The 27,359-nt window shown below is 40.1% G+C and overlaps 1 protein-coding gene across 1 annotated transcript in view; it reads right to left on the reverse strand.

The window, feature by feature from the left end:
* Positions 1-13,083, reverse strand: part of LOC100980340 (protoheme IX farnesyltransferase, mitochondrial) — a 139,123-nt gene extending 126,040 nt beyond the window's left edge. Inside the window, exons 1-3 of the mRNA XM_024926171.4 lie at positions 12,946-13,083; positions 8,126-8,259; positions 5,514-5,835 (exon numbers count right to left, since the gene is read on the reverse strand). Of these exons, the coding sequence (XP_024781939.2) occupies positions 5,514-5,835; positions 8,126-8,259; positions 12,946-12,988 (499 nt within the window). The 5' untranslated portion in view covers positions 12,989-13,083. The remainder of the gene's footprint in view (positions 1-5,513; positions 5,836-8,125; positions 8,260-12,945) is intronic.
* Positions 13,084-27,359: the final 14,276 nt, after the last annotated feature.

Raw genomic sequence — 27,359 nt, forward strand, 5'->3', positions numbered from 1 at the left:
GTATGAAGGAATGGAAGATGTGGCCAAGAAAAAAGTTCATCTTAAACTAGTTATCCTATTTTCCTGTGTTCCTAATGAAACAAGCATTATAATAAACTTAAAATTATTTTAAAATGGATTATTTAAAGCAGCTCATTTAAGAGTCTAAGAAGACACAGCAATCACTATTCCCTGATTTAGCAACCAGTCAACACTGACTTCCTAACTGGCAAATAAAATAACTCTCACCAGCCAGGCTTCTCAGGAGACCTCCAGCATTTGACATCCGGCCCAGATCACTTCCCTTTATGAACAGGTTCTATTCTTTTGGCTTCTGTGACAGGGTCTTTTCCAGTCTTCCTCCCTCTGACCATTTATTTCCTTGCTGGGTCCATTATATACCTTACCCAATCCTTAAAAGGTGATATACCCCAAAGTTCTGGTGACCATCAGCATGGTCACTCTACACACTGATCCTTGGTAACATCATTTACTACTGTGACCTCACTGCCAGCTCCATGCTGAAGACCCCTGGTTCTTCCAGCCTAACGTTCTCTCTGAGCTCTTGCCTTTCACAGCCCCCTGCCCCACTGGGTCTCTCCACCTGGATATGCCAGTAGCAACTCAAATTCCACTTATCCAAAATTGAACTCATCATGTTTTCTTTAAACCTTTTCTTTCTTCCATATTTACACTCTTAAGTCTCAACACCACCATTCATCTAGTTTTTCATTCCAGAAGCCCGTAATTGTGTCTAGAGCAGGGACAGCAAATCCAAATGCCAGTGGGGGCAGCCAGGTATTAAATTTATTTTTTAAGAAATATGTGTATAGCTTTTGACATGTACTAGGCACTTGTATGTCATTTGCAAATGTTAACTCACTTATTACTCAGAACAACCCTATGAAGGAAGTACTATTATTATCCCTAGTTTACAGATGGGTAAACTGAGGCCGGTGAGATTATAAAACTTGCACAAGGTCAGTCAGCTAGCCAAAGCCAGGATTTGAATGCAGGGAATCTGACTCTAGAATCTGACTCTCAGAGAATAGGATAGAGCCTAGAATAATAAATGACAAAAGGGCCCACAGAGCTGGAAAATACCTGCTTCACCTCAAGGTATTCAAACTCTCTGCAGCTCTGCGCTCTCAGCTCTTATTTTATGTCTCCTTAGCAATCCACTTCATCTAGCTAAGGTCCTACTCATTCGATTTCCTTAATGTTTCTCTCTCTCTATCTATCTCTCTTTCTCTCTCTCTCCCTTGTTCTCTTTCCCCACCACAGCCTCAGTTCAGGCCCAAGTCATTTCTCAGTTGACCACCACTATTTGTCTGCCATCATTCTTGCCTCTCACTAGTCTGTGCTCTCCGATAGAAGGTCAGCAAAGTTTTTCTGTAAACGCCAGACAGTAAACATTTCAGGCTTCCCAGGTCACAAGGTTTCTGTTGCAATTAACTCTGTCACTGCGGCATGATATATGCTCAGAACATGTGGGCGTGGTTGTGTTCCAATAAAACTTCATTTACAAAAACAGGTGATCCTTGCTCTATAGTACTACCACAGCAGTTTTCTTAATCAAGCCTATTCCTTCCGCTGAAATATAATCCAGATGGCTTCAAAGCATTAGAGAATATGCAAAAACATAAAAGCATCAGAAGAAAACATGAGTGAATGTTTTTGTAACCACAGGGTGATGAAACCTTTCTAGGCATGAAAAAAACAAATACATAAAAGTCAAAAATCTCCATGGGGCAAAATAAAACAAAACAAAACAACAAAATACCATAAAAAAAGAAAAGGACAAAATGAGAAAAAATATTTGTAAAGAATATGATGTATAAAATGCTAATTTATTTACAAAGAATTCTAAAAAGTCAATAAGGAATGACCAAGAAGAGCTAAATAACAGAAGAAAAAACACAAATGATCAAAATAGAAAAAAGATGCTAAACCTTACCAAAATGTAAATAATGAAAACGCACACAAAATCTTTTTCAATGATCAAATTGGCAAAACTGGTAAAGACTGCTTATGCAGGAGTGGACTCTACAGAGAAAGTCTAATTCCCAAATGCTGGCCGGGTGCGGTGGCTCACGCCTGTAATCCCAGCACTTTGGGAGGCCGAGGCGGGCGGATCACGACGTCAGGAGATTGAGACCATCCTGGCTAACATGGTGAAACCCCGTCTCTACTAAAAATACAAAAAATTAGCTGGGCGTGGTGGCAGGTGCCTGTGGCCCCAGCTACAAGGAAGGAGAATGATGTGAACCCAGGAGGCGGAGCTTGCAGTGAGCTGAGATCTCGCCACTGGACTCCAGCCTGGGCGACAGAGCGAGACTCCCTCTCAAAAAAAAAAAAAAAAAAAAAAAAGAAAGTCTAATTCCCAAATGCTGTTGAGGGGAAGGGTAAATTATACTATCTTTTTAGAAACAAATTTGTTGTTTCATCAAAGATTTAAATGTTTAAAGCTAGCTATTACATTTCTAAGTACTGATCCTAAAGGCAGACTCACATGAGTATACAAAGACATATACATAAAAGCAACAGAGTTGCTTTTAATAGTAAAAAATCTGGAAATATCACAAATGTTTACCTGCAGAAGACTAGTTAATAATGGCAGATCCATACAATGGAATAGTATGCAGTGAATATTGTCAGTGAAAACTATACTGTCATAACAAAATGGCAAGTTGCAAAACTGTGTGTGTGTGTATACATACATACATACATACATACATATATATATATATATAAAATGATCCTATTTCTTTTGAAGAAAATGTACAACCATAGCTCTATCTGCATATGTGTCTATATAGAGAAGGCGACATTTCACACAGGGGTTTTTATCTAGAATGGTGGGAAAGGATACTTTCTTAGTTTAAAATATATGCTTCTGTATTATTTGAATTCTTTTTTATAATAAGCCTATACTAATTTAACGGAAATTTAAAAATACGTAAAAGGTAAATAAGACAAAACACAAAGTGATCATATCCCTCCAAAGAAGCTTCCAGAACTTTCCATGGCTATGATCTAACACTTTAGCCTGATATACACGCCAATATGACAACATGACCACTGCCTAACTCTTTGATCTTAATAAGCACCTCTCCTATATGACACTCAGGTCATACTATTGCTACTCATAGTCCCAGTGCAGCTTTTTGAATGTGCCAGGATAACTGAGACTCCTTTGCTTTTGCAAAGACTTTTCCCTCTACTTAAAATTCTCCTTCTCATCTTCCCTGCCGAGTAAATATTCATTCACTTCAAGTCCCTCCACAGGCAAAAACAACCTTAGGGGAAATATAATACACATTAAGCAGACAATCAAATGTTCACCTATACTTATTTGGAAACTTGCAGTGTCTCCCATGTGTCCAGCATGCTGTTGTATGCTTTATATGCATTAATTATTTAATTCTTAAATGATCTATTATTATTCCTACTTTACAGATGTGGATATCATCTCAATAAAGTTAAGGAACTGCCCAAAGTCTCACTGGCTAGTAAATGTCAGAGCCAAGATCTGAACTCAAGTGTGCTTGACTTCAAAGCCATATTCCAAGTTTTGAAAAGGGAGACTGGGGCCAAGAGCAGGATTAACAGAGGCCTTGAAAGGATCTGACTGGATATAAGACAGGCAGACCAGCTTCCCATGGAGGCGGGGGAACAAGTATGGTGGGGTGGAAGGACTGGCCTCAATGGTAGGGTGGAGGGACAGGGAAAGGGAAAAAAGGTTGATTCTGAGGAACAGTTTGATCATTCCAGGTTACAGTGTGCCTTTAACACTAAGCAGGGTTGAGACAGAAGATAATATGGAGAAACTATAGACTCGTATAAGTTAGGAAAATCGAAAGCAATATTTTGGGTAAGTTAGTTTGGCAACCCTGGGCAGCATGAACGGCAGGGTAAGTGGGGCGGAGAACAAAAGAAAGAACAGTTAGGAGCTGCTGCAAAAACCAACAGCCTCCCGTGTTTCCAATGTAAACTAGGATGGCAGCTTCAGAAATGAGGATGGGAAAGCAAATGTCACAGGGCTTACAAAAGATTCTGCTGGTGACAGAAATTAGACTCAAGATGAAGGGGAGAGCGGAGAGCAAAAAGTGAAGAAGACTGGTTCTAAGGTTTCTCCTCTGAAGGAAGCGAAGAATGCTGTAACTGATGGAAATGGGACAACAAGAGACGAGAGCTAATCTGCAGGGTGGACGTGCTAAGTGATGGCACACATGAAGCTCCTGCTGTTGACAGAGGCCACATCTGATGCCTACGGGCTGAGAGGCCTCATTTTTGGGGTGGCAGCATTATAAGCATAACTTATCTATAGTCATTCTTAACTTGTCAGCAGCATGACACTCAGGCCACTTGTGTAAATGACAAAAGAGAGTTTCCTTAGAAACATGCTGATTCGTTGCTTAGTGACCATAAACCACTGAGACATGTTTTCAAGCTTATCACACAGAATTCATCTCACTGTTTTAGAGTTACATTACACAAGTCTTACTAAGACTTTTTAGCTCCTTCACCAAAGCCCCTGTGTCTATTCATCATTTCTTCAAAAACAACTTTCTTTAAGTAAAGCTGGTCACTAAGGAGAGAAGTTGTCTAGTTACCTCCTTTTGCCTTGAATTTCAGGCTCAAGTCTCTTTAAAAAAAAAAAAAAAATCACTCTTTCCCTGATCCTTCTCTGCTCTCAAAAGCCTCCCTGTCTCACCTTTTCATCTGACTCTAACATTATTTACCACTTTCTGTCCTCAAAGAGGCCTGGCTTACTCTTACTATTCATACATTATATTCAGTCTCTTTATTCTCATTTAAGAAGAATAAACCAGGTCTCCCTCAAGTTGCAGCATGACCCAGAACATACCTTCTAAACAGGGTTAGCCCAGAATAAGCTAAGTCAAAGCTTGGCTATATGATGGGATAATAATGATGCTCTGCCTAACTTACAGGGTGACTGTGACAACCAAATCACTTAATTATGGCAATACAATTTGGCACAGGATGCTAGAATTAGGTTAAAAAACAAAATCTGGTTCCAAATCTCCTTTCAGGAAAAATGCACCCTACATCCCCACAGACCTGTGACAACCCCAGAGGCTCTACAAGAAGCAAAACACAGAAGTGAACTGGGAGACTCAGTGGCCACTGTGGATTCATATCAAGCCCAGTAGTGCAATTCTTCCCATTCCAGAACTCAAGTTGACAAAACGTATTATCTTATGTATTTTTACAGTAGGTGTAAAAACACTAAAGACAAGGAAATAAGCAGGATAAACATTCAACTTTAATTGCAAAGGAAAGGGTGCCTATTTTTAATACAATACTTACAATGCAATACTATTTACAATTCTGTGTAAATAGAATTCAGAAAATTTAATTTCAAATCCCAGTTAAATTGAAGAGAGGAAAAATACTAAGACAGGACCTGCAGTTCCAAATTATTCTTTTCAGGTGGTAAATAAAATTAGCTTTTTGTTTCACTAAAAATAAAGTTTCAAATAAGTAAGTATATCAGAAAAACAAAGTACCTGTGAGTTTGATTTTGGATAGTCGAGCCAAAATTCCTGGCAAATCATACACTTGCAGCTTCATCTCTTTCCACCGCTTTTCCTCTTTTGTCTCTTTCCCTACGTCTATTGAGTCTTCAATTACTGAGTCTGGCTCTAGTTCTATCAATTCCTTTTCATTTGGCTTTCTGGACAAAGATAGGCTGGGCGGTGAAAGAGGTCTCATCTCATATATTTCTGCTTTGGCTTGACCTGAAGATGTTTTTTCAAGGAAAGGAGATGCTACTGGTTCTGGCTTGGGTCTCACTTGCTGGTTGTGGCTTCTGTTCAGCTGTGTGACATACTAAACAAAAAAGCACACATTACTATAAAACCAAGGCCCCAAATGCTCTCAAATGGTTGTTTAGCAACATCTTCAATCAGACCAGCTTTTACATTATTTGAAAGCTTTTCCCACAGCTTTAATATCTGTTAATTTGGCATGTATTTATAGAGTGCTATATGGAAATCACTATACTAAGAGATATGGAGAATAAAATTTAGGCCTCAGTAATGGTTTTCAATTTCTGTAGTTTAGAAAAGCCTAGAAATATATGTTCCTTGAAAGAAAAATAAATTTACTTGTTATTCATCTCCTCCAGAATTTTCCCTGGAGGCTTAACATTCCAAATACAATAAAAAAGTTTTCAATAATCAAGGGCCCAGCCAGGCACAGTGGCTCATGACTGTAATCCCAGGATCCTCGAGCCTAAGAGTATGAGACCAGCCTGGGCAACATAGGGAATGTCTCTACAAAAACAAACAAAAAATTAGTGGGTCATGGTGGCATATGCCCACAGTCCCAGCTACTCGGGAGGCTAAGGCAGGATTGTTTGAGCCTAGGAGATTGAGCTGTGATTGCACCGTTGTACTCCAGCCTGAACGACACAGTGAGACCCTGTCTCACAAAAAAAAAAAAAAAAAAAAAAAAAAGACAAAAAAGAGCCCAAGTCAACCTGTTAACTTTCCACGTTCTCAGGCAAACAGCATAGGGAAGGGCTCAGTGGTAAGGCATAATCCAGGGCTGAATGATTTTTTTTTTTTTTTTTTTTTTTTTGAGATGGAGCCTCGCTCTGTTGCCCAGGATGGAGTCCAGTGGCAGGATCTCAGCTCACTGCAAGCTCTGCCTCCCAGGTTCACGCCATTCTCCTGCCTCAGCCTCCCAAGTAGTTGGGACTACAGGCACCCGCCACCAAGCCTGGCTAATTTTTTTTTACTTTTTAGTAGAGACAGGGTTTCACCGTGTTAGCCAGGATGGTCTCAATCTCCTGACCTCGTGATCCGCCCGCCTCGGCCTCCCAAAGTGCTGGGATTACAGGTGTGAGCCATCACGCCTGGCCGGCTGAATGATTTTATAGCAGGGCAGGATGAAGACAGAATGTGGGCTGTAGAGTCAGTCTCTACCACTTACTAGCAAAATTAATAACTATTGCTAATATTTGTGAAGTACTTTACAGTTTTATATAATATATATCTCATTTAATCTTCTAAACAGATGTCAAAGAAGATAGATCATTATTAGTATCTCCTCTTTCTCTCTCTTTAACTTACAGATAAGGAAACTAAGCCTCAGAAATAAACTGATATTTCAACAGCCAACAACCAGCTATAGGCAGGCATGGGAGTGGAGCCACCTATGCTGATAACTAGTTAAGTGCCTTTTCCATTACATCACAAAGATTTGAAATTACATACATTAGTCTTAATAAAGAATTATAAACTCATGAATGAAGAGTTCCATTTACATAAAAAAGGGCATTACACATATTTGAATTTCTCCTCTAAATATCCACCATTATCCTTGACCCCCAACTTAAAAAGCCTGAACATTTCTAGAAATTTAAATCTCTTATCAACATATCGAGTTTTATTAAGATTTTAATTTAAAGTTTTAAGTTAAAGATGAGAGAAATGTAAAATAGGACTTTAAATTATAAGTCTGCCGTTCTTTCAGGCTGGCACTATGAGTTTTCAGCTATCATTTTGCCATTCTATGACACTTTTCCATCTGAGAAAATGCAAATGGCCTTCCTGGCAATTAATAGTAAGTTCCATATTGCCCACAAATTCATGGAGTCAACCTGGATTGACGTATGTTATCAATGTCTATTATAAAATGCTAGAAAATTATAAAAACTGTCGAATTGTTTGAATTTACTCAGAAGTGCAACTGTTAAAAAAGACTTTTAAATGTACTGCTGATTTAAGAAAATGAGAGGGTCACACTGTTAAAGCAATTATTTCTCTATTACTGATATAGTCACAGAACTCCAAAGAATTTTAAAAGATGTATCACAACAGTTCAGCTTTTCCCAATTTTGGCCAGGTCGAAATATGCCACAAGTTTTCAGTCTTTCTCTAAACTTAATCAATAAGTTCAGGATCATACTTTTAACCTCAAACAGCAGAATTATTCTGGTTTCGGTTAAGAATAATCAAAACAAGACATTTGGATAAATTTAAGGACACTAAATAAAAGTTCTTTTCAAACAGTATTTCTTAAAACTTTAATTAAATAGGAATTTCTGAAATTCTCTCAACAGAGAAAAATAAAGGCAGAAAGTAACAGAGTAAAAATGGTCTTCTAAACATACCATGCGTTTGAGGAAGCTAAAGTGCTGAAATGTAATCCACTGCTTATTGACATTCCTGAGAAGATGTAAGAACTTGTGAGGGGAGTCCTGTATAGTTCTTCTTTCAAGATACCAGACAGAGCCTCCTACGCAACCTATAATAGAGAGAGAAGTGGAAGAAAGGTTAAATGATTCGTACTTCTTATCAAATGATGACTACACCTCCCCAGAAGCAAAGCCAGCCACTAAGGTAAGTGCTACACTGTGTGATGGGTCAGAGCTTTGAAATAATCTAATCCAGATTTGTGAATAAATGCAATTTACCAGCCCTACTCATTGTTTAAGTCAGTGTAGGTCTTCAGAAGGGCAAGGGAAAATTTTCATTTCAGGATCACTACGCTTTATTACATTTAATGCTGAAATGACCACGCTTTTATTTTTCTTTCTTTTATTATTTCTTTTTAAGAAAATATAAAACAACCCGTTCAATTTTTCAAAAGTAGAAAATAAAAAGCACAATTTTTCTTAATAAATGACAATAAATTGAAATATATAGATTTCAGGTTAATATTTTAACTATGTAGGGTAAGACAACAAAAGGGAAGAAGAAACAGTTCTCAATAGAGTATGACTCTATCAATCTAGTTAGGAATAAACTATTTTTATTGTATTTAAATTTGGCTTTTAGTCATTCTACTGAAACTTCTCTCAAGTATCAACAAATCCAATGCTTCTCTGCCTTGGTCCTCCTCCTATTCAAGCCTCTGACAAGCCATAGAACACTACAGATTCTCCCGAAGGCTTCCATGACACTAAGTGTTCCTGGTTCTCTGCATTCTATTTCTCAGTTGCAGATGGTGTCTATTCTTGCTATGTATGCCACCTTAAGGTACTCATGTTCCCTCTTTCTGAACATTAAATATTGTCCCTGAGCAAATGTAATTATAGGATAATTTCTGATCTTCAAACCACTTCTAGAGTCATCAGGTCTATTTCCATCTCCTCTCTTGGTATCTCTATATGGATGGATTGCAAAATGTCTTTAAGAGCGTTTTATTCTCAACCAATCTCTACTCTGTTCCCTATTGTACATAAAACCGTTACTTAAGACTTCAGGAACATCTGAAGACTTCAGGAACATCTTGAACTCTCCTGTTATCAATTAACAATCATCAAGTCCAATCTACTCTGAAATATAGGTCAGATCTGTCCACTTCTTCCCATTTTTACTGATCATCTTACATTCATCATCTTACATTTGGACTATGGTAACGATAGCAGCATTCAAGCCAGTCCTCCTGCCTTCAATACTTCCTTTCCTCTCCAATCCACGTTCCCAGAGGCAACAGTTTTCTTCCTGTTACATATTACTAAATACATATTACCCACACAACCCACCAAAGCAACATCGCCCATGACCCTCCACTGAAAACACCACACATTTCACCATTTGTTCATCTGTTTCTATCGTTTCCTTATTTGCACACCACTCTGTCAAATTTTCTGTCTTTGTCAACTACTCTGTCACTTTATGCCATGTTGCATGACACTTCTTTATGCAAATTGTTCCCATCATCTAATTTTTTAGTTCCTTGATGGCAAGAATTCTCCTTTACTCACCACCTTTGTAAAACAGCTAGCAGAGCACTTTTATATAATAAGGAAATGATGTTTGATGACTAGATAGCCCACACAGCACACCTGGACTATGGGAAGGAGAACTATCACAACCCCAAGAAATACATCACAATTTTCTTAGACTGGAGATAAATCACTTCTTCATTGAAATTATAGTCTCAAACCTGAGTTAATTATGACATGCTTGTTTTCCATAAACATGAGAATGTGTTTGTCTTGGAACCACCTTGGAAAATAACTCTCATGACTAAGTGGGTGGATTACCTGAGGTTAGGAGTTCGAGACCAGCCTGACCAACATGGTGAAACCCCATCTCTACTAAATACAAAAAACTAGCCAGGCATGGTGGTGCATGCCTGTAATTCCAGCTACTTGGGAGGCCAAGGTTGGGGGATCACCTGAGGTCAGGAGTTCGAGACCATCCTGGCCAACACAGTGAAACCCCGTCTCTACTAAAAATACAAAACTTAGCCGGCTGTGGTGGTGGGCGTCTGTAATCCCAGCTACTCAGGAGGCTGAGGCAGGAGAATTGCTTGAACCTGGGAGGTGGAGGTTGCAGTGAGCCAAGATTGTGCCATTGCACTCCAGCCTGGACAACAAGAGTAAAACTCCATCTCAACAACAACAAAAAAAAAGATTACGTGGGTCAAACTGAGATTTTACAGAATGGTAGTAAGAAGAAAAAACAGCTATGAAACTGACATTTCATTTCGTTGAAACATGTCACATTTTTATGAATCAGTGCCTAGAAACTGAAAGACATTTCAGCCTTGTGTAAACAAATGTAAGTTTGGAGATACACAAAGATTATAATAGATACATTAAAATTCTGGAAGCATAAGACCATATCTATTATTCACCATCAACACTGGCTCCTGATTTTAGGACGTTTAAAATTAGGTAAGGAGACAAATAGCTAAAAAATGCTGACATTTTTTATTTTATTTTTTATTTTTTGAGATGGAGTCTCACTCTGTCACCCAGGCTGGAGTGCAGTGGCACGATCTTGGCTCACTACAACCTCTGCCACCTGGGTTCAAGCGATTCCCCTGCCTCAGCCTCCCAAGTAACTGGGATTTCAGGTGCACACCATTGCACTTGGCTAATTTTTTTTTTTTTCTTTTGGTATTTTTAGTAGAGAAGGCATTTTACCATGTTGACCAGGCTGGTGTTGAACTCCTGACCTCAAGTGGTCCACCTGCCTTGGCCTCCCAAAGTTCTGGGATTACAGGTGTAAGCCACTGCGCCCAGCCAGTGATGACAGTTTTTAAATGGCTGTAAAATACTTAGAACTTTTAGAAGCAAAATCAGGCATGATACTACTCGATCACTAACACTGTCCCAGTTTACCTTCTCTGCCACCTTGTCCCACCATGCTGCTTCCCCATCAAGCTCTCTTAGTAGATCTTCCAAATGGATCACAGGAAGTTATACAGACCACTTACTAGCAGAGTTTTTGGCAATCATGTTCACAGCTTCAGGGAGTAAGCTGTCTATTAATTCCTTCCATACCACCACTGCAAAGACTGATGCAGCAACAAACCATATGGGCCACATGCAGCCCACCTACTGGAACTGGGCAATTCACAGTAGTCAAGCAGAATTGTCCTATAGCTGACAATATAGAATGGAAAGGCAGAAAAACAGCTAATCTGAAGGATGCATGCTGGAAAAACCTCCATACAGAGAAGATATTTGAAGCAACAGAAAAGGATGAGTTCTCTGAGAATGAGTGCCCAGGATCAGGATCAAAGAACATTCACAGTCAGGGATGGTAGAATGTAACAAAGAAGTGATTCAAAAAAGAATCACAGGACTTTAAAAAACAACAAACAACAACTTTTCATTATGGAAAATCACAGCCATGTGTAAAAGCAGAAGAGTACCATGAGCCGCCATTACTTATCCCCAAGCTTCAACAATTACCAGACCCTAGCCAATCCTGTTTCATCTATTCTACCTCTCCACTTTACAAACCAAACAGGACCTTTGAGATCACCTACTTCAATTACGTCATTTTATAGATGAGTAAACTCAATTCCAGAAAAGTCAAATGAATTGCCCTGGAATCACACAGACCAGAAGACAGCCATAAAATAACTTTACGAAAAAGAACGAAGAACGCAATTTCATGGAGTCACAGTGTCAACATCACCAGATGGTGCAGAGAGCTTGTGTGTGGTAGGTGACAACTGAAAAAAGTTTCTGGGATGTGATCAAAAGGCAGTCCCTGGCTTCTCTTATCTGGCCTCTAATATGCACCACCGGCATCACATTCCTCACACACCCATTAGTTAATCATCTAACGTCCTCTTTAAGATCTCCATGGGGACAAATTGCATCCATCCACAAATAACTATTGGGAGCAAACAATGTACACTAAGTACTGTTCTGGGCACTGGAAACACAGATGGACACTGTCCCTGCCATCACAAGGTTTATATTCTAGTTGGGAAAAACAAATAATAAACGAGTATATAAATAAACAAGTATAGACTGTGCTAACCATAATGAGAGAAATAAATGGAATGATGTGAAAAGAAAGAAGTAGGGGGCCCTAGTTTATATAGGGTGGTCTCTATAAAGGCCTCTCTGAAAAGGTGACATTTGAGATGAGCCATTACCAAGAGTCAAGGAAGAACATTCCAGCTCCAATATACATTTGTCATTAGTTTCTTCGAGTGAAAGGATATTAAAGACCACTCTGGCGGTACAGAGACAAAAGTCTGATGGAGACTACACTCCGCTGTCTGCAACTGTCATTATCATCACCGTTGTCATCATGACCCTTTATATTGGAACAAGGCTTCTGAGTGGAAGCAAAGCACCTTCCTTGTCATTGCAAGCCAGTGGCTAGAAGCTGAGGCTCTGATAAGGAGGACTGTGGAACCCCAAGGTTCTGCTCTGCCCTCTCCTCCAGCTTCCGCTATCTGAAAACCTAAAGAAGCAGGAAGACACCGCTCTTCCGCAGAAGCCGGATGGAGGAGGCTGTGTGGACCACTAAAGCCACAGTGCAAGACTGGACCCTAGCTCCGTGGCCTCTTCACTCCAAGCTACTCCAGAGGTCATTTCCCCCACCACACCGGTGGCCGGCCAACCTCGCCAAGGGCTCCCCAAGGTTGCAGCCAGCCGGAACCACGGCCTCGCACGTGGTAATAAGAGAAGAATTTCCCCCAAGGTCGTGCCCAAGGCGGGTACAGTACCTGTCAGGAGGCGTGAGGAGAGAGTGTGCGGAGATGCGGCCATAATTTACGAGTCTGGGGCCGCTCCCCGGGATCCCTGTGTCCTCTCTCCTCACGGGACGCTGGGCGCCGCCATCTTCCTTCCCCGCCCCCCTGTGGGAGTAGTTCCGGGCCGTCACTTCCGGCGGGCGGGCTCGGAAAGGAGAGCGTGGTGTCTGGAGGTGATCGGAAGGGACTGGCTGGAGTGTGGCGGGCTGACAGGTCTGAGGCCTGAAGGACTTCCGGGAACCGCAAAGCACGGTGTGCCTCCGTTGTCCTGATGAAAAAGCCGCGCGCGGACGACTGGCCGGCCCACGCTTGCAGCTCCCAGAAGTTGACAGGCATCCTCCGGTGACCGGGTGAGGTGGGCAGGGTTGGGCCGCAGAGTCCTCCCGGCCAATTTGAAGTTACAGCGGCCAGGCGCTGTGGCTCACGCCTGCAATCCCAGTGCTTAGGGAGACCGAGGCGGGAGGATCGCTTGATCCTGGGAACTCGAGACCAGCCTGGGCAACAAAGCGAGACCCCGCCTCTACAAAAAATGTAAAATTAGCCAGGTGTGGTGGCGCGTGCCTGTGGTCTCAGCTACTCAGGAGGCTGAGGCGGGAGGATCGCTTGAGCCTGGGAGGTCGAGGTTGCAGTGATTGCGCCACTGCACTGCAGTCTGGACGACACAGTGAGATCCTGTCTCTAAAAATAAATTTTAAAATAAAAATAAAGTTAAAATTAGAACACTTCCCGGTGACAGGAGCATCATGAGGAAATGGTTCTCGTGGGGATGCTTCCACCTCCACGTCTAATCAATTACACTTTACCATAGTCTCTATCAAATGGGAGCCCAGAGGAACTCCGGGTTACTTGTTTCTGAGCCACACTAAAGGAACTGAATCATCCAGATATCTCCAGATTGCATGTAGAGGTTCAGATTTGGTGGTCTGGAGTGAAATCCGTATTCTAGTTCTGGCCTTGTGACCTTGTTGGAGGAAATTACCTAAGTCCTCTGAACCTCAGTTATCTAGCAATACAATGGAGTAATAATGGTACATCTTTTATAAGAGGTTGAGAGAATTAGATAAATGTGTTTCATGGGTAGCCAGACACCTACTAGGTACAGGCACTAATAGATTATTACCTGTGTTATCATAAGTGTTGTGATTACCGGGGTAGATCTCAGCATCCCCCAACCCCTCGATCTTCTTTTCAGATTGGGGTTCCACTAGTAAAAAGTAGATTGAAGAAAAGATTCCGCTTTTGAAAAAGAAGAGAAAAAATAGGTAATTGGGTTCTAAAAAGGCCATTTTTTCCTGTGTTTTCAATGATGAGAGGATAGCCGTTTTGGTTCACCTCAACTAACATTGCTAGGCACAGGGGACGCTGAAGAGATTAACACACCCCCTGCCCGATTCTGTAGGAGCTTAACACTAGACCAATGAGGGGACAAGAGGCTGTCGATTGTCACTATCAGTGTGATAGGAGTAGTATACAAAGTGCTGCAGAAACCCTGATGAGGTAACATTTCTGTGCAGTTGGTTTAAGGAAAGCTTCAGAGATCTAAACTTGGTGCTCTGGAAGGAACAGTAAGATTTTTACAGCATACACAATGAGAACACTTGGACACAGGAAGGGGAACATCACACACACTGGGGCCTGTTGTGGGGTGGGGGGAGGGGGAGGGATAGCATTAGGAGATATACCTAATGTAAATGACGAGTTAATGGGTACAGCACACCAACATGGCACATGTATACATATGTAACAAACCTGCACGTTGTGCCCATGTACCCTAGATCTTAAAGTAAAAAAAAAAAAAAAAGATTTTTACAGCATTAAAGAAAGGGAAAGGACACTCCATAAAGAGGAAAATAGCATTAAGTACTACGTTAAAAGTTTTTGAACTCTTTATAATTTTCCGTGTACTTTTATAAACACTTGTTGTTTAAACCTAGAGCAAAAGTTAGCCTCTCTAAGTCTGGCACATTAAGGCCCAAAGAGTTTTAAGTAATCTGCTCAAAGTTACCTAGCTGTTGAGTGCCAGAACCAAGACCTGAGTCCCTGAAACCTGTGAGAGTGTTATTTTCACCATGCCATAAGGCGTTACTCACCTAAGCATCTTGAAGAGTCATAACTTCTGTGATTTATAAAACTTAGTGTTTTTCACCTTGGCAGCCTATCAGAATCAAATGTAGGACTTTAAAAAATTATAGATGTCTAAGCCACCTCTAGACCCACTGAATCTGAAGAGGTGTATGATAGATGTAGAGAGACCTGTAATTTTCTCTTTAAAGCACCGCTGGTGATAATGATATACAGAACTGAGAATACTGGATTCCAGCTTTTACTTCACAACACAACCATGTCTAAAAGGTTGATTAACATGAATGTTATATTTCACTAACTCCCAAGTTCTCTAGGCTTATGATAGGCAAGGGGTTTAATAGACATGCACCTTCTTGACCAACAGATATTTCCTTTGTTTTAAATTTTTTTCCAAAAATGGGCACAAGGTAAGGCCAAGTACACAAATGAATGCATAGGTTTTTATTTATTTGTAGAAATTAGAGGCCAGGCGTGGTGGCTCATGCCTATAATCCCAGCACTTTGGGAGGCCAGTGTGGGCTCATCACCTGAGATCAGGGGTTTGAGACCATCCTGGCCAACATGGCGAAACCCTGTCTCTGCTGAAAATACAAAACTTAGCTGGCCGTGGTGGTGAGCACCTGTAATCCCAGCTACCCTGGAGGCTGAGGCAGGAGAATTGCTTGAACCCGGGAGGCGGAGGTTGCAGTGAGCTGAGATCGCGCCCCTGCACTCCAGCCTGGGTGACAAAGCAAGACTCCATCTCAAAAAAAAAAAAAAAAATTAGAGTAAATGTTTTATGGAAGAAATGACTCAGAGATAACACATTCTGGCTTTACTGGCCAGGAAATGCACTTATGTATCTACTATTTATAGTAAAGTTAGCCTAGGCCATCATACTCTCCAGAAAAGTAATCCTTTGGAGATACTTCTGGAATGAAGAAGGTTCCATGGCCATATACATTGACTTGGCCATGAGTAGCTGCAAGGGAAGCAAGGAAAGCTGAAAACAGGGTTGCAATGATTTCGTTAGGCCAGTCTCAATTCATCACTGTGGACCTAGCCATATTGCTGTCTCAAATCAGATTAACGTTAAACCAAGGTAGAAGTGGGGAATAGATTTTGGATGAGTAACTGAAAGAGTATCACAACTGTTTGACCCACAGCTTTCCAAACATTTTGAACACAACCCATTTTATGAAATACCATTAAAACGGGAAATAGGACTTTTAGAGATAGGCCTCAGAAATCCATATAGCTCTCTACCTTTTCATTTCTAGATTTGTAAATCCAGGTCCAGAGAGGTTAAGTGATGTACTCTGTGACAGAACATTGACGCTAGACATCCAAGTCAGCATTTTTTCCATTTCATTATATTGTCTTTTTTTTTTTTGTCCCTCAGTCTAACTGTAGCATCTTCATTAATGAAATAGTATAGGGCTCTACAATTAGATATGGTATTTATTTGACTTTGCATTTCACATTTCAAGCAAAATATACTTCACAAGCTATGTTTAGTATCACTTGTGGAAAGAGATATAAATAATCAAAAGCATTATTTTTTAACTAAAATATTAAATGTAAATAATTGAAAGCATTATTTTTAGCTAAAAGCATTATATATATTATTCCATAATTACAGAAAGTTGAGTTATATCATTCAATTGTGTGTTAATATGGTTGTTACCACTCACTTATGTTTTTTCTTTTTTTGTTTTTGTTTTTGAGACAGGGTCTCACTCTGTCACCTGTGTGGGAGTGCAGTGGTGTGGTTATAGCTCACTGCAGCCTTAACCTCCCAGGCTCAGTTAATCCTCCTGCTTCAGCCTCCTAAGTAACTGGGACTATAAGCACATACCAGCATGCCTGGCTAAGTTTTTAATTTTTTGTAGAGACAGGGGTCTCACTGTGTTGCCAAGGCTGATCTTGAACTCCTGGGCTTAAGCTATCCTTCTGCCTCAGCCTTTCAAAGTGCTGTGATTATAGGCATGAGCCACTGTGCTCAGCCTGCTTATATATGTTTAAATAGTGTTCGTAAAGCTTTGTACCTTGTTTCTTAAAATTAATATTTAAAAAGCTTGAGAACCTAGAAAATGGAAACTAACCTATACTCTAGTTCCATCTTGTCCTGTAGGTTGGCTGCTCCTTTGCTTTCAAATAGGATTTCTTCTCAGAAAGTCTACATGTACTGAATAAAATCTGCAATTTATACCATATCACATGACTTCGAAGTAAATGCTAACTTTTTCTAAGCCTTGCTGAATTTCCCACAATAGATAAAGACCCAGCTTTCTCTAGGAGCTAGAAGGAGAAAAAAATCCCAACCTAGTATGCAGGATGTAACCAGTTGACCCAGAACTATGTATTTGAAAACAATAGATTTCAAAACCTAAGGGTAGGCTAATGATTTGAATAGACTTTCTCCCAAGCAGACTTACAAATGCCAAGAAAGCATGAGGGAAAAAAAACCTTAACATCATTAGTCATTAGGGAAATGCAAAGCAAACCTACAATGAGATATCATTTCACATCCACTTCAATGGCTGTAATCAGAGAGTCAAATATTAACAAGTGTTGACGAGGATATGGAGAAACTGGAACCCTCATAGATTGCTGATGGGGATATAAAATGATGTAGTCACTTTAGAAAACAGTTTAGCTGTTCCTTAATAAGTTAAACATGGACCGTATGATCCAGCAGTTTCTCTCCCAGGAATAGACTCAAGACAAATAAAAGCATACATCCACACAAAAATTTATATATGAATATTCATAGCAGTATTATTCATAATTGCCAAGAAGTGGCTACAACCCAAGTGTCATCAGCTGATTAATGTATAAATAAAATGTTGTATCTCCATACAGTGGAATATTTGGCCATAAAATGAAAATGAAGTCCCAATACATGCCATGATATGTATGAACCACAAAAACATACCAAGTATAAGAAGCCGGTCACCAAAGACCACATATTGGATGGTTTCATTTATATGAAATGTCCAAAGTAGTCAAATCCATAGAGACAGAAAATAGGTTAGTGGTTGCCTATGGCTGGGAAAGTGGGTAGAGGTAAAAGAGAAGTGGCTGCTAATGGGTACAGGGTTTATTTAGGATGGAGGAGGATGAAAATGTTCTAAAATTGATTTTAGTGATAGTTGCACAACTCTGAATATGTTAAAAATCATTTAATTGTACACTTTAAGTAGGCAAATTGTATAGAATGTGGATTATCTACCAATAAACCTGTTTTTAAATTAGTCAGGAAGAGCTACTCAAGGAGATCAAAGATCCTTGTGTTGGACAGACTGCTCATCATCTACCAATAGCTCTTCCCTCCTCATGTAGAGTGGAAGATGTAACTGTCCAGAATAAAGGCATTTCCCAGCCTCCCTTGCAGCTGGGTGTGACTTTGCAACTGATTCTCAACAGTAGGATGCAAGCGTAGGCAATGTGTTTAAGTTCTGAGACTCCTTAATAATGAGATACCAGCCACATGTTGAAGACAGCAGAGCAATAAAATAGGCGGAGCTTGGGTCTCTACTGCTTGTGGAACTGCTGTATCAGTCCTAGACTGGTTTCATGAGAGACAAATAAACTTCTAACTTGTTAACATAGTGTTTGGGTTTTCTGCCCCCTGTGGTACTGCTTAATTCAAACAATATATCATTAATGTGAATATAGATTAATAGTAAAGTTAATGAGCTACTGTGCCTAGCTCATAGTCAGGTCAAAAGCGATAGCTGTTGCTATTAAATGACTCTCCATATGCTTTAATAAGCAAGCAATGACAAGAAAATGTTAATAGTTTTTTAAATATGTGTTTTCAAAAGGAAAATTTAGGGGTAATAATATTCAAAAAATTATTATAATAAAGCAATTTGATGAAGTTTATTCATCAAAATGAAGCAATTTGATGAATCTAGAGAAAGCAAAATTTAAAAATAAATAAGAATTTTTATGTGCCTCCTATGCTATTTAGGAATGAGGGTGCCATGAGCTAGACAATTGGTCCCAATTTATCAGACCTAAGATCTGTGATGTGGAAAATGGGAACTTCCTTACTTCATGGAAATATTCCTAAAGACCAACTTACCTTGTTCTTGTTCACCATGCTAGCATCTCAAAATTTGTTCACCAGACTCTACTTAGAGTTCTCCAGGATAAGGGTGCCCCTCATCCCCAGAAAGGAATGCTAATATGGATAGGTTAAGAACAAGGATATTAATGAGCATGCTCCTGAGAGTCAGGCTTTTGGAGAGATGATGAAAAGGGATGAACATCTGGGTTTTCACTTGACATCCTTTCTTTGGAGTCAGTCTCTTGATTTTCCTGGCCTTTCGGTTTTTCTCTCTCAAAATAAACCCCCACCCCTACCCATCATCCTTGATTGTTCTTCCCCTAGTCCCATCACATTGGGAAGGTGATGACAAGACGAGTCTGAATATGTCTCTTGCTTGAGATGGGTCTTCTGCTTTGAAAGAGGCCCAGGGAAAAGGAGGGTGCTCAGGCCCCTCCTTGTCAGACCCACCAGATCTAACCCTGCTCACCAAAGTTAGGGCTTCCACATAAGCATATGGGGCCAGAACCTTAATGTGGTAATAAACAATGGCCTCTCTCTGGCCTTGTCTTCCATTGGAGGCTTTGTGAAGGTCCTGTAACTACAGTAAGTAACCCCAGTGTGGGAAAGCATAGGGTATTTTAAGATTTCTTCATTTGACTATCTCTTCATGACATAACACTACTGAATTAGCTAGGGTCCAGTCAGGAGACAGAAATCACACCAATTATTTGAAAGAATTTAACCTAAAGAAAGGTTAATGTGCTATAAAGTTGTTAACTAGGTAATCCAAAGGGCAAAAATAAAGTTAGGGTGCTGGTAACTAAGAAGCAGCTACCACCTCTATGGCTGGGGAAACAAAAAGAAGTTGGAATTATTACAACTTAGAAACTTAGAGGAGTGGAAACTCAGGCTGTTAAGGAGGGACACTGCACCCCTGGTGCTCTTGTCAGTGAGCAGGAGCTGGTAGAGCTGGTTCTTTATGTGTTGGGAAAGCTGCAAATGGGGCTCAGCTGCTGCTGGGAATTCTAGAAGCTTTGGAGTGGTGCTCATAGGAATTGCAGGCGGACAGGAAGCAATAGGAGAAGCGAGTCCTCCTTGGCCCAGTCTTGTAGCATTACTAAGGCCTCATTGGCAGAGATTGTGATTTGCAGGAATGTGACTTGCAGTCTGCCAGCTCTCGGCACAATATGGAAGGGTAGCTTTGGAGCCAGGGCAGATAACTGATGGGAGTTATCTGAGTAGATGTTCCACTCTAAGTGTACAGATTAGAGTTTACAGTCAGTCACCTCTGAGATTGAGTAACTTAAATCAGTTCCTAAGATCTCTTAATAGTTCCTCTGAAGTGACTGATAACATCAGGCTAGGATCCTAGTCCAAGATCACTTCAATCAGATATTACACCTCAGCTAAAACCTGACAGCCACCCTTTTCCATCTTTACTCCCCAGGGCTCGATTCCATGCATGAGTTTTGGGATACCAAAACTGAAAAGTGCAGTACTGGACTCAGAAAAAGGAAAAAGCAGGAGGGAAATGCACTATAACAAATTCTATTCACTGCCATGGTGTTCTCCCTTTTAAATAAACAGACCTTGATTTTGTTAAGGAAAGCAATATGCCAGGAGATGAATCATGATTGCTTTAAGTTTATCAGAGTACTCTCGGTCACATTTCCAGAGTTTCTTACAGCCAGTGATGGCTATGTTTCTCAGTTCTGGCTAAAGAGATACAAGGAGAGACTGGCTGGTAAGGTTTTGGTGGATAATTTTGTTTACCATTGAAAGAGCTGGGCACGCGAAGGGAGGTGCTCTTTCTGCCTTTTTTCTTTTATACTCAGGAGGCAAGACTGTGGATGTAATTGCTGGAACTGAGGCAGCTATCTTGCAATGATGAGGTGACAAGCATGAGGACAAGTAGACATGCCAAGGAAGGAAAAGCAGAAAAAAATAGAGCCCAGCTTCTTGAGGAAATTGTTGAGCCGCTACACCAAGTCAGGAACATCTGTCTGCAGACTGACGGCTACAGGTGTATTATGATGCTTAAGCTACTGTTTAGTTGTCTGTTCATTGCATCCTGGTTGATGCATTCAGTGAGTGAGGCAAGGAGTGAGCAACCTGACATCAAAGCTTGCTGAGGACAGGTGACATGGTCAGACAGCTAGAATCATGTCAGCTATCCAAAAAAGGATATCGCATTTAACAAAAAACAGATTCGAATATGGTGGCTGTTTCTAATATGACTTAAATCCACAATGGTTTAAATAATGCAAAAATAAAAGAAATTTTGTGCAGGTTCCTGCCTTGTTTCTTGCCATTTGCTGTGTGTCCAACTCCTCTGATGAGGTCAGAATGTCTGATTTCCCACACCAAGGAAAGCATTTCTTGCCTTATTCCCTTCTTGACATCTTAGAGCTTCAGGAAGAATACGGTGAAATGTTCTAAGAATAGCAGGAAACTAACCTTATTGGGCACTACTGATTGAGGAAATCATAACCAGTCAGAACATTCTCACAGATACATTTTCTCTTAGTTATGAGGTACTCTTAAAAATGAGTCTTATATATTCTAGTAGATGACTTGTCAGTCAGTATGACCTGTCAATCAAATGACCTGTCAATTTTTATAGTCAATATTATAAAAATAGAGAATAACATGGTACAAGGAGAATCACTAAGGGGATATTAATAAGTAGAATCCCAGGTAAGTTATTATCAGAACAATAATCATTAACAAGCCACTAGGAAGGGAAAGCATGAAGAGCATTCTTTTCTAAAATCAGCCACTATTTCTAATCTATGATCCTTCTTTCTCCCTGCATTTGTATCTTTTTTGTTGTTGTTGTTCCCGAGACTGAGTCTCGCTCTGTCGCCCAGGCTGGAGTGCAGTGGCTTGATCTCAGCTCACTGCAAGCTCCACCTCCCGGGTTCACACCATTCTCCTGCCTCAGCCTCGTGAGTAACTGGGACAACAGGCGCCCACCACCACGCCTGGCTAATTTTTTGTATCTTTAGTAGAGACGGGGTTTCACTATGTTAGCCAGGATGGTCTCAATCTCCTGACCTTGTGATCCACCCACCTCGGCGTACCAAAGGCATTTGTACCTTTAAGACAGTCAATAGCAGATGAAACTGCTGATTTCTTTTTTTGAAATAAATGTCAATGCACGTTGCAAAAGTGCACTATTTACTTAGCACTTACTGTGCTAACAATAATACTAATAATGCTTAATCATGACATCTCATTCACTTTTTCACAAGAACCCAGATACATGGTATTCTCATGTTCAGATGAAAAGCTAAGACCTGGGCTGAGCACGGTAGCTCATGCCTGTAATCCCAGCACTTTGGGAGGCCAAGGTGGGCGGATCCTGGGTGACAAGGCAAGACTCCATCTCAAAAAAAAAAAAGAAAAAAGAAAAGAAAAGCTAAGATCTTAAAAGGTTAAATAATTTCCCCAAGTTCTCATAGCTAGAAAGTAAGTGCCGCAGCTAGAATTTAAACCTTTCTGATTCCAAAACATGTGTTCTTAATCCTCCTAATGGACCATCTCCCATATTTTATGTATTATGGAGGTATTGTTGAGGTATTACAATGCCTCATTATCTGGAAGTTTAGGGCCTAGACTCATTTCATCAAACTGGTGAAGTTATTGAAGTTCATCTTGAAAAAGTTACTCAAGTTTACATTTTCTGACTTCGTTCAATTTTCTTTTATTTCAGTTTCCATATTTATAGAACAGGAATACTAATGCGAGGTCTACACTTAAATGACATTGCACTTTCAATACTTAATGAGAGTTCATATCTGGATACCTTCAAACAATACCCATTCCACCAAGACCCACTGAATCAAAGATTTTTTGTGGTGGGCCTGAGAATCCACAGTTTAAAAAAAATGACTATTGTGTTATAAAAATCATACAAGTTTTGTATAAAAATTTCAAGAGTATAGAAAAACTGTTTCCAGGAGAGAGGACTATCCAAGGAAGAGGGTGGTGGTGATGGTAATGGTGGTGTTGAGGATGATGACAACAAACAACCCATTTTATTTATTAGCTAAAATGTGCCAGAATTTATATATCTTGTCTCATTTAATCACATTTAATCTTCTCAGCAATCTTATAATCTTACAACTTTAAACACATTATCATCTACATTTCATGAAGTCATTGAAGCCCAAAGTGTTTGAGAAATCAGTTGCTTTAATTTCCTGGGGCTGCTGTAATGTACTGGGTAACTGTAAACAACAGATGCCTATTGTCTCACTCTTACCAGGCTGGAAGTGTCCAAGGGTCCATGCTTCCTCAGAAACCTCCAGCAAGGATCCTTTCTTACCTCTTCTAGCTTCTCGTAGCCCCTGGCATTCTTTGGCTTGTGGCAGCAAAACTCAAGTCTCTGCCTCCAACTTCACATGGCTGTCTTTCCTTGGGTCTGTCTTCCCATGGCATTCTCCTCCCTAGGTGTCTGGGTCCAAATTTCTCTCTTCTTAAAAGGACACCAGTCTTATTAGATTAGGGTCCACCCTAATAACCTCACCTTAATTTGATTACACCAACTAAGATCACATTCAGGCCGGGTGTGTGGCTCACACCTGCAATCTCAGCACTTTGGGAGGCCAAGGTGGGAGAATTCCCTGAACTCAGGGGTTTGAGACCAGCATGGGTAACATAGTGAGACTCTATCTCTACAAAAAAATTTTAAAATTAGCTGGGCATCATTGTGAGTGCCAGTAGTCCCTTCTACTTGGGAGGTTGGGGCTGGAGCGTCCCTTGAGCCCAGGAGATAGAGGCTGCAGTGAGCCATGATCCCACCACTGCACTCCAGCCTAGGTGATAGAGTGAGACCCTCTCTCAAAAAAAAAACAACAACAAAAAAAACAAAAATGACATTCGCAGATACGGGGGGTTAGAACATCAACATATCTTTTGGGTAGATACAATTCAACCCATAACTTTGCCCAAGGATACAGTGGCTAGTAAAGTATGGAAACTCGATTTTAACTTAGGAGATGCTAGAATCTAGCCACTTGGCCGTCAGCCACCACATATTCCATCTCAGTGGCATGTGGTTGGTGAAAATGTGTATAATGCCTTGAGAAAGGGAGAAAGTGTAATAAATGAAAGAAATCTTTCAGCTATTCAGTAAAAATTTATTTACAGGAGAACAAAACTTTGGGTTGGTTTCAGATGTTTCCTCTGCAACAGTTAGATGCCAAACGACTCCACCGTTTTTGAGGAGGGAAAAGTTATGAGCTAAGAATGTTATAACCAGCAATTTGTCTTTCACTAGGACAGGCGAGCATTCTCAAAAATGCAAGGGCTCAGAAAATATTCCACTTGTTGAAAAACTATTCAAAGATACATTCCAGTGGTTCATAGGGTTTGGAATTACATAGACAAGAAAAAAAGTCAAAAATAATTTTGAAACCAACATAGTATTGCCAACTTTTAACGTTGTAAGGGTGTTTAAAACACGTCAAACTACCATCTAGTGTTAGAATCATTTCATAAAAGACAGATTATTTTAATGCCAAAAAAATTTAAAAGATACATAAGCTGATGGCTATTTAAATAGAATAATTTAGCTTTATGAAAAAAATCCTTTAATATTTTGCCCCAGAGTAGTGAAGAACTTTTTCCATAGATAAGATCTCTTCTATGAATGGGTGTTTGAAAACCAGGAACTGACGGGAACACAAAAAGAACATGATCTGAAAATGAGCTCTGGCTAGCACTCTGATTTATGCAACTGAGGGAAAAATGTTATTTGAAACTGACTCTAATCATTTCCATTTTCTAAGGAAAGTTTCAGTGGGAAAATCAATCCTTGCAGTACTATTCCCTTCCATGTACAGAGGGTGGTGGAAGGTCCAGAGAAGATAACCATTTCCCTCAACAGACATCTGGGTTTCCACTTAGCGTTTTCCAAATTCTCTTGGAAAGATCTATGAAAGGACCACTTATTTAAAATAATGGTTTGAACCCACACATTTAATCAGTTCTCCCTCCCAAAGTCTCTATATTTAAAAACAAACAAACAAACAACAAAACAAAACAAAACAAAAACCTGTGCATTTGAATCCAGGTAGCGTCCCCTTGGCTATAATTTCTAAGAATTTCTGCAAATTAGAGTATAGATGAGGTTAGATTGGGAAAATGGCCCATTGATTTGTGATTCATGACATATATAAGGTGAGACTCATCTAGGGAGAAAGAAGAAGGGCCACTAAGCAAAATTTAACCAATACCTCCCTCCCCAAACTTGGAGCAAGAGGACAGTTAAAATCTGGGGGTAAGTGCATCTGGAACAAACACAGAAGCTACTTGAAGCATTCAATTGCAGTTTACACTTGGAATGAATTCCCAGGCTGAATAAAGCAGGGCAGTTGCAAAACTGCCTTAAAACTAAGGAAGTGGGTGGTTGTTGGGGAGAATTGCTCTGAAACATTGCCCTAGAGCTCTAGGTAACTGAGCTAGAAACTACAAACAGGAATAGAGTATCTCAGGCAGAGGAGTGACATTCCTACCCCATATATCTGTTCCCTCCCTGACCTCCTAGGCAAATGGACCTCCTACCTGGTATAGGGTAATACTATGGTAAATCAAAGCATGATGGCCTCCATTTAAGAGCATGGGCTCTGAACTCTGCCTACGTTTAAATACAAGCTCCTGTATGTACTAGGTCTTTAACTATTGGCAAGATATTTAACTTCTGTGCCTCAACTCATCTTTAAATGGAGACAATAGTAGTACCTAGATCAAGGGTTTGTTTTTGAGTGTTGGTGAGTTAGTGGAAAAGTTATGAGCTAAGAATGTTATACCCAGTATGTAGATTACTTGGCTCTGTAACCAGAATTTAGCGTTCAGCAAATGCAGCCACTATTATTGATATTACCACTATTATTATTACCAGCATTACCAATATCTACTCTGAAGTAGATATTATTATACACATTTTATATGCAATGAAACAAAGATTTAGAATGGTTTTTCAAAAGGTGTTTAATTTCAAATAATTAATGATTGATGGGTTTGAGCATTGAATCTAGATCTGACTCAAAGCTAGTATTTGGTTCCTATCGCTCCTATAACAAGCACCACAAACTTGGTGCTTGAAACAACACAAATATATTTCCTTGCAGTTCTGATGATCAGAAGTCCTAAATGAGTCTCACTGAGCTAAAAATCAAGGTATTGGCAGGGCTTTGTTCCTTCTGGAGGCTCTAGGGACGAACTCATTTGCTTGTCTTTTCCAGTTTTGAAGGCTGTCACACATGCATTCCTTGGCTTGCAGCCCCTTCCCTCTTCAAAGCCAGTAATGGCTGATCAAATCCATCTCCTGCTGCATCACCCTAACACTGACTCATCTTTCGCCTTCTTCTTTTACATTTAAGGACCCTTCTGATTACACTGGGCCCAGCTGGATAATCCAGGATAATCTCTCTATTTTAAGGTCGGATGATTAGCAGTATTAATTCCATCTGCAAGCTTAATTCCCCTTTGCCATTTAGCCTAACACATTCACTGGTTCCTGGGATTAGGATGTGGACATCTTTGAGGGGCCGTTATTCTGCCTACCACAAAGCCTATGTCACTATGTTATTTAAATCTCCCTATCCCTCCATCTGAGCTAGAAAGATAAGACTTAATCTTTGAAGGAACTTATTCCAACACTCCCAGTGTGATAAACCTAGATCCTCCCCCTTTTCCCCATGCAGGCAAGATAGGCAAACACAAAAAATTCAATACTTCAAAAGAAGAGGACCGATCTGAGGAATCGACATATTCTTTATTTGTCACAGAATTTCTACCATAAATGGAAGGAAATAAGTGCAGAGCTATATCATTTCTATATTCAAAAGTGCTCTTCTCATATTAGCAATAGTTACTTAGAACTATTGAAAAATTTCCCTGTCACAATAATAACAGAAATATCCATATTTGGAAATAAACTGAATAAGCAATTTGCAACTTTTACTAAGGGACTACTCTATGGTAACAAATAAGTCCCCAAATCTCAATGTCTTAACACAAACAAAAGGTTTATTTCCCACTCACTTCAAGCCTGATGCAGGCTGAGTGACTTCAAGATTGCCATCCTTCAAGTGGAAACTCAAAGATCCAAGAGGCTTTCACTTTGCAGCTTCACCATTCTTAATATGTGGCCTCGGTGGTTACCAACCTTGGAGAATAGTGTGAGGGACTCACTCTTGATTCCTTCTGACCGTAAGTGGCAAATGCCTTTTATACTCACAGCCCATTGGTTAGA

This window comes from Pan paniscus, chromosome 19, assembly GCF_029289425.2.
Source record: "Pan paniscus chromosome 19, NHGRI_mPanPan1-v2.0_pri, whole genome shotgun sequence".
NCBI classification, from domain to species: Eukaryota; Metazoa; Chordata; class Mammalia; order Primates; family Hominidae; genus Pan; species Pan paniscus.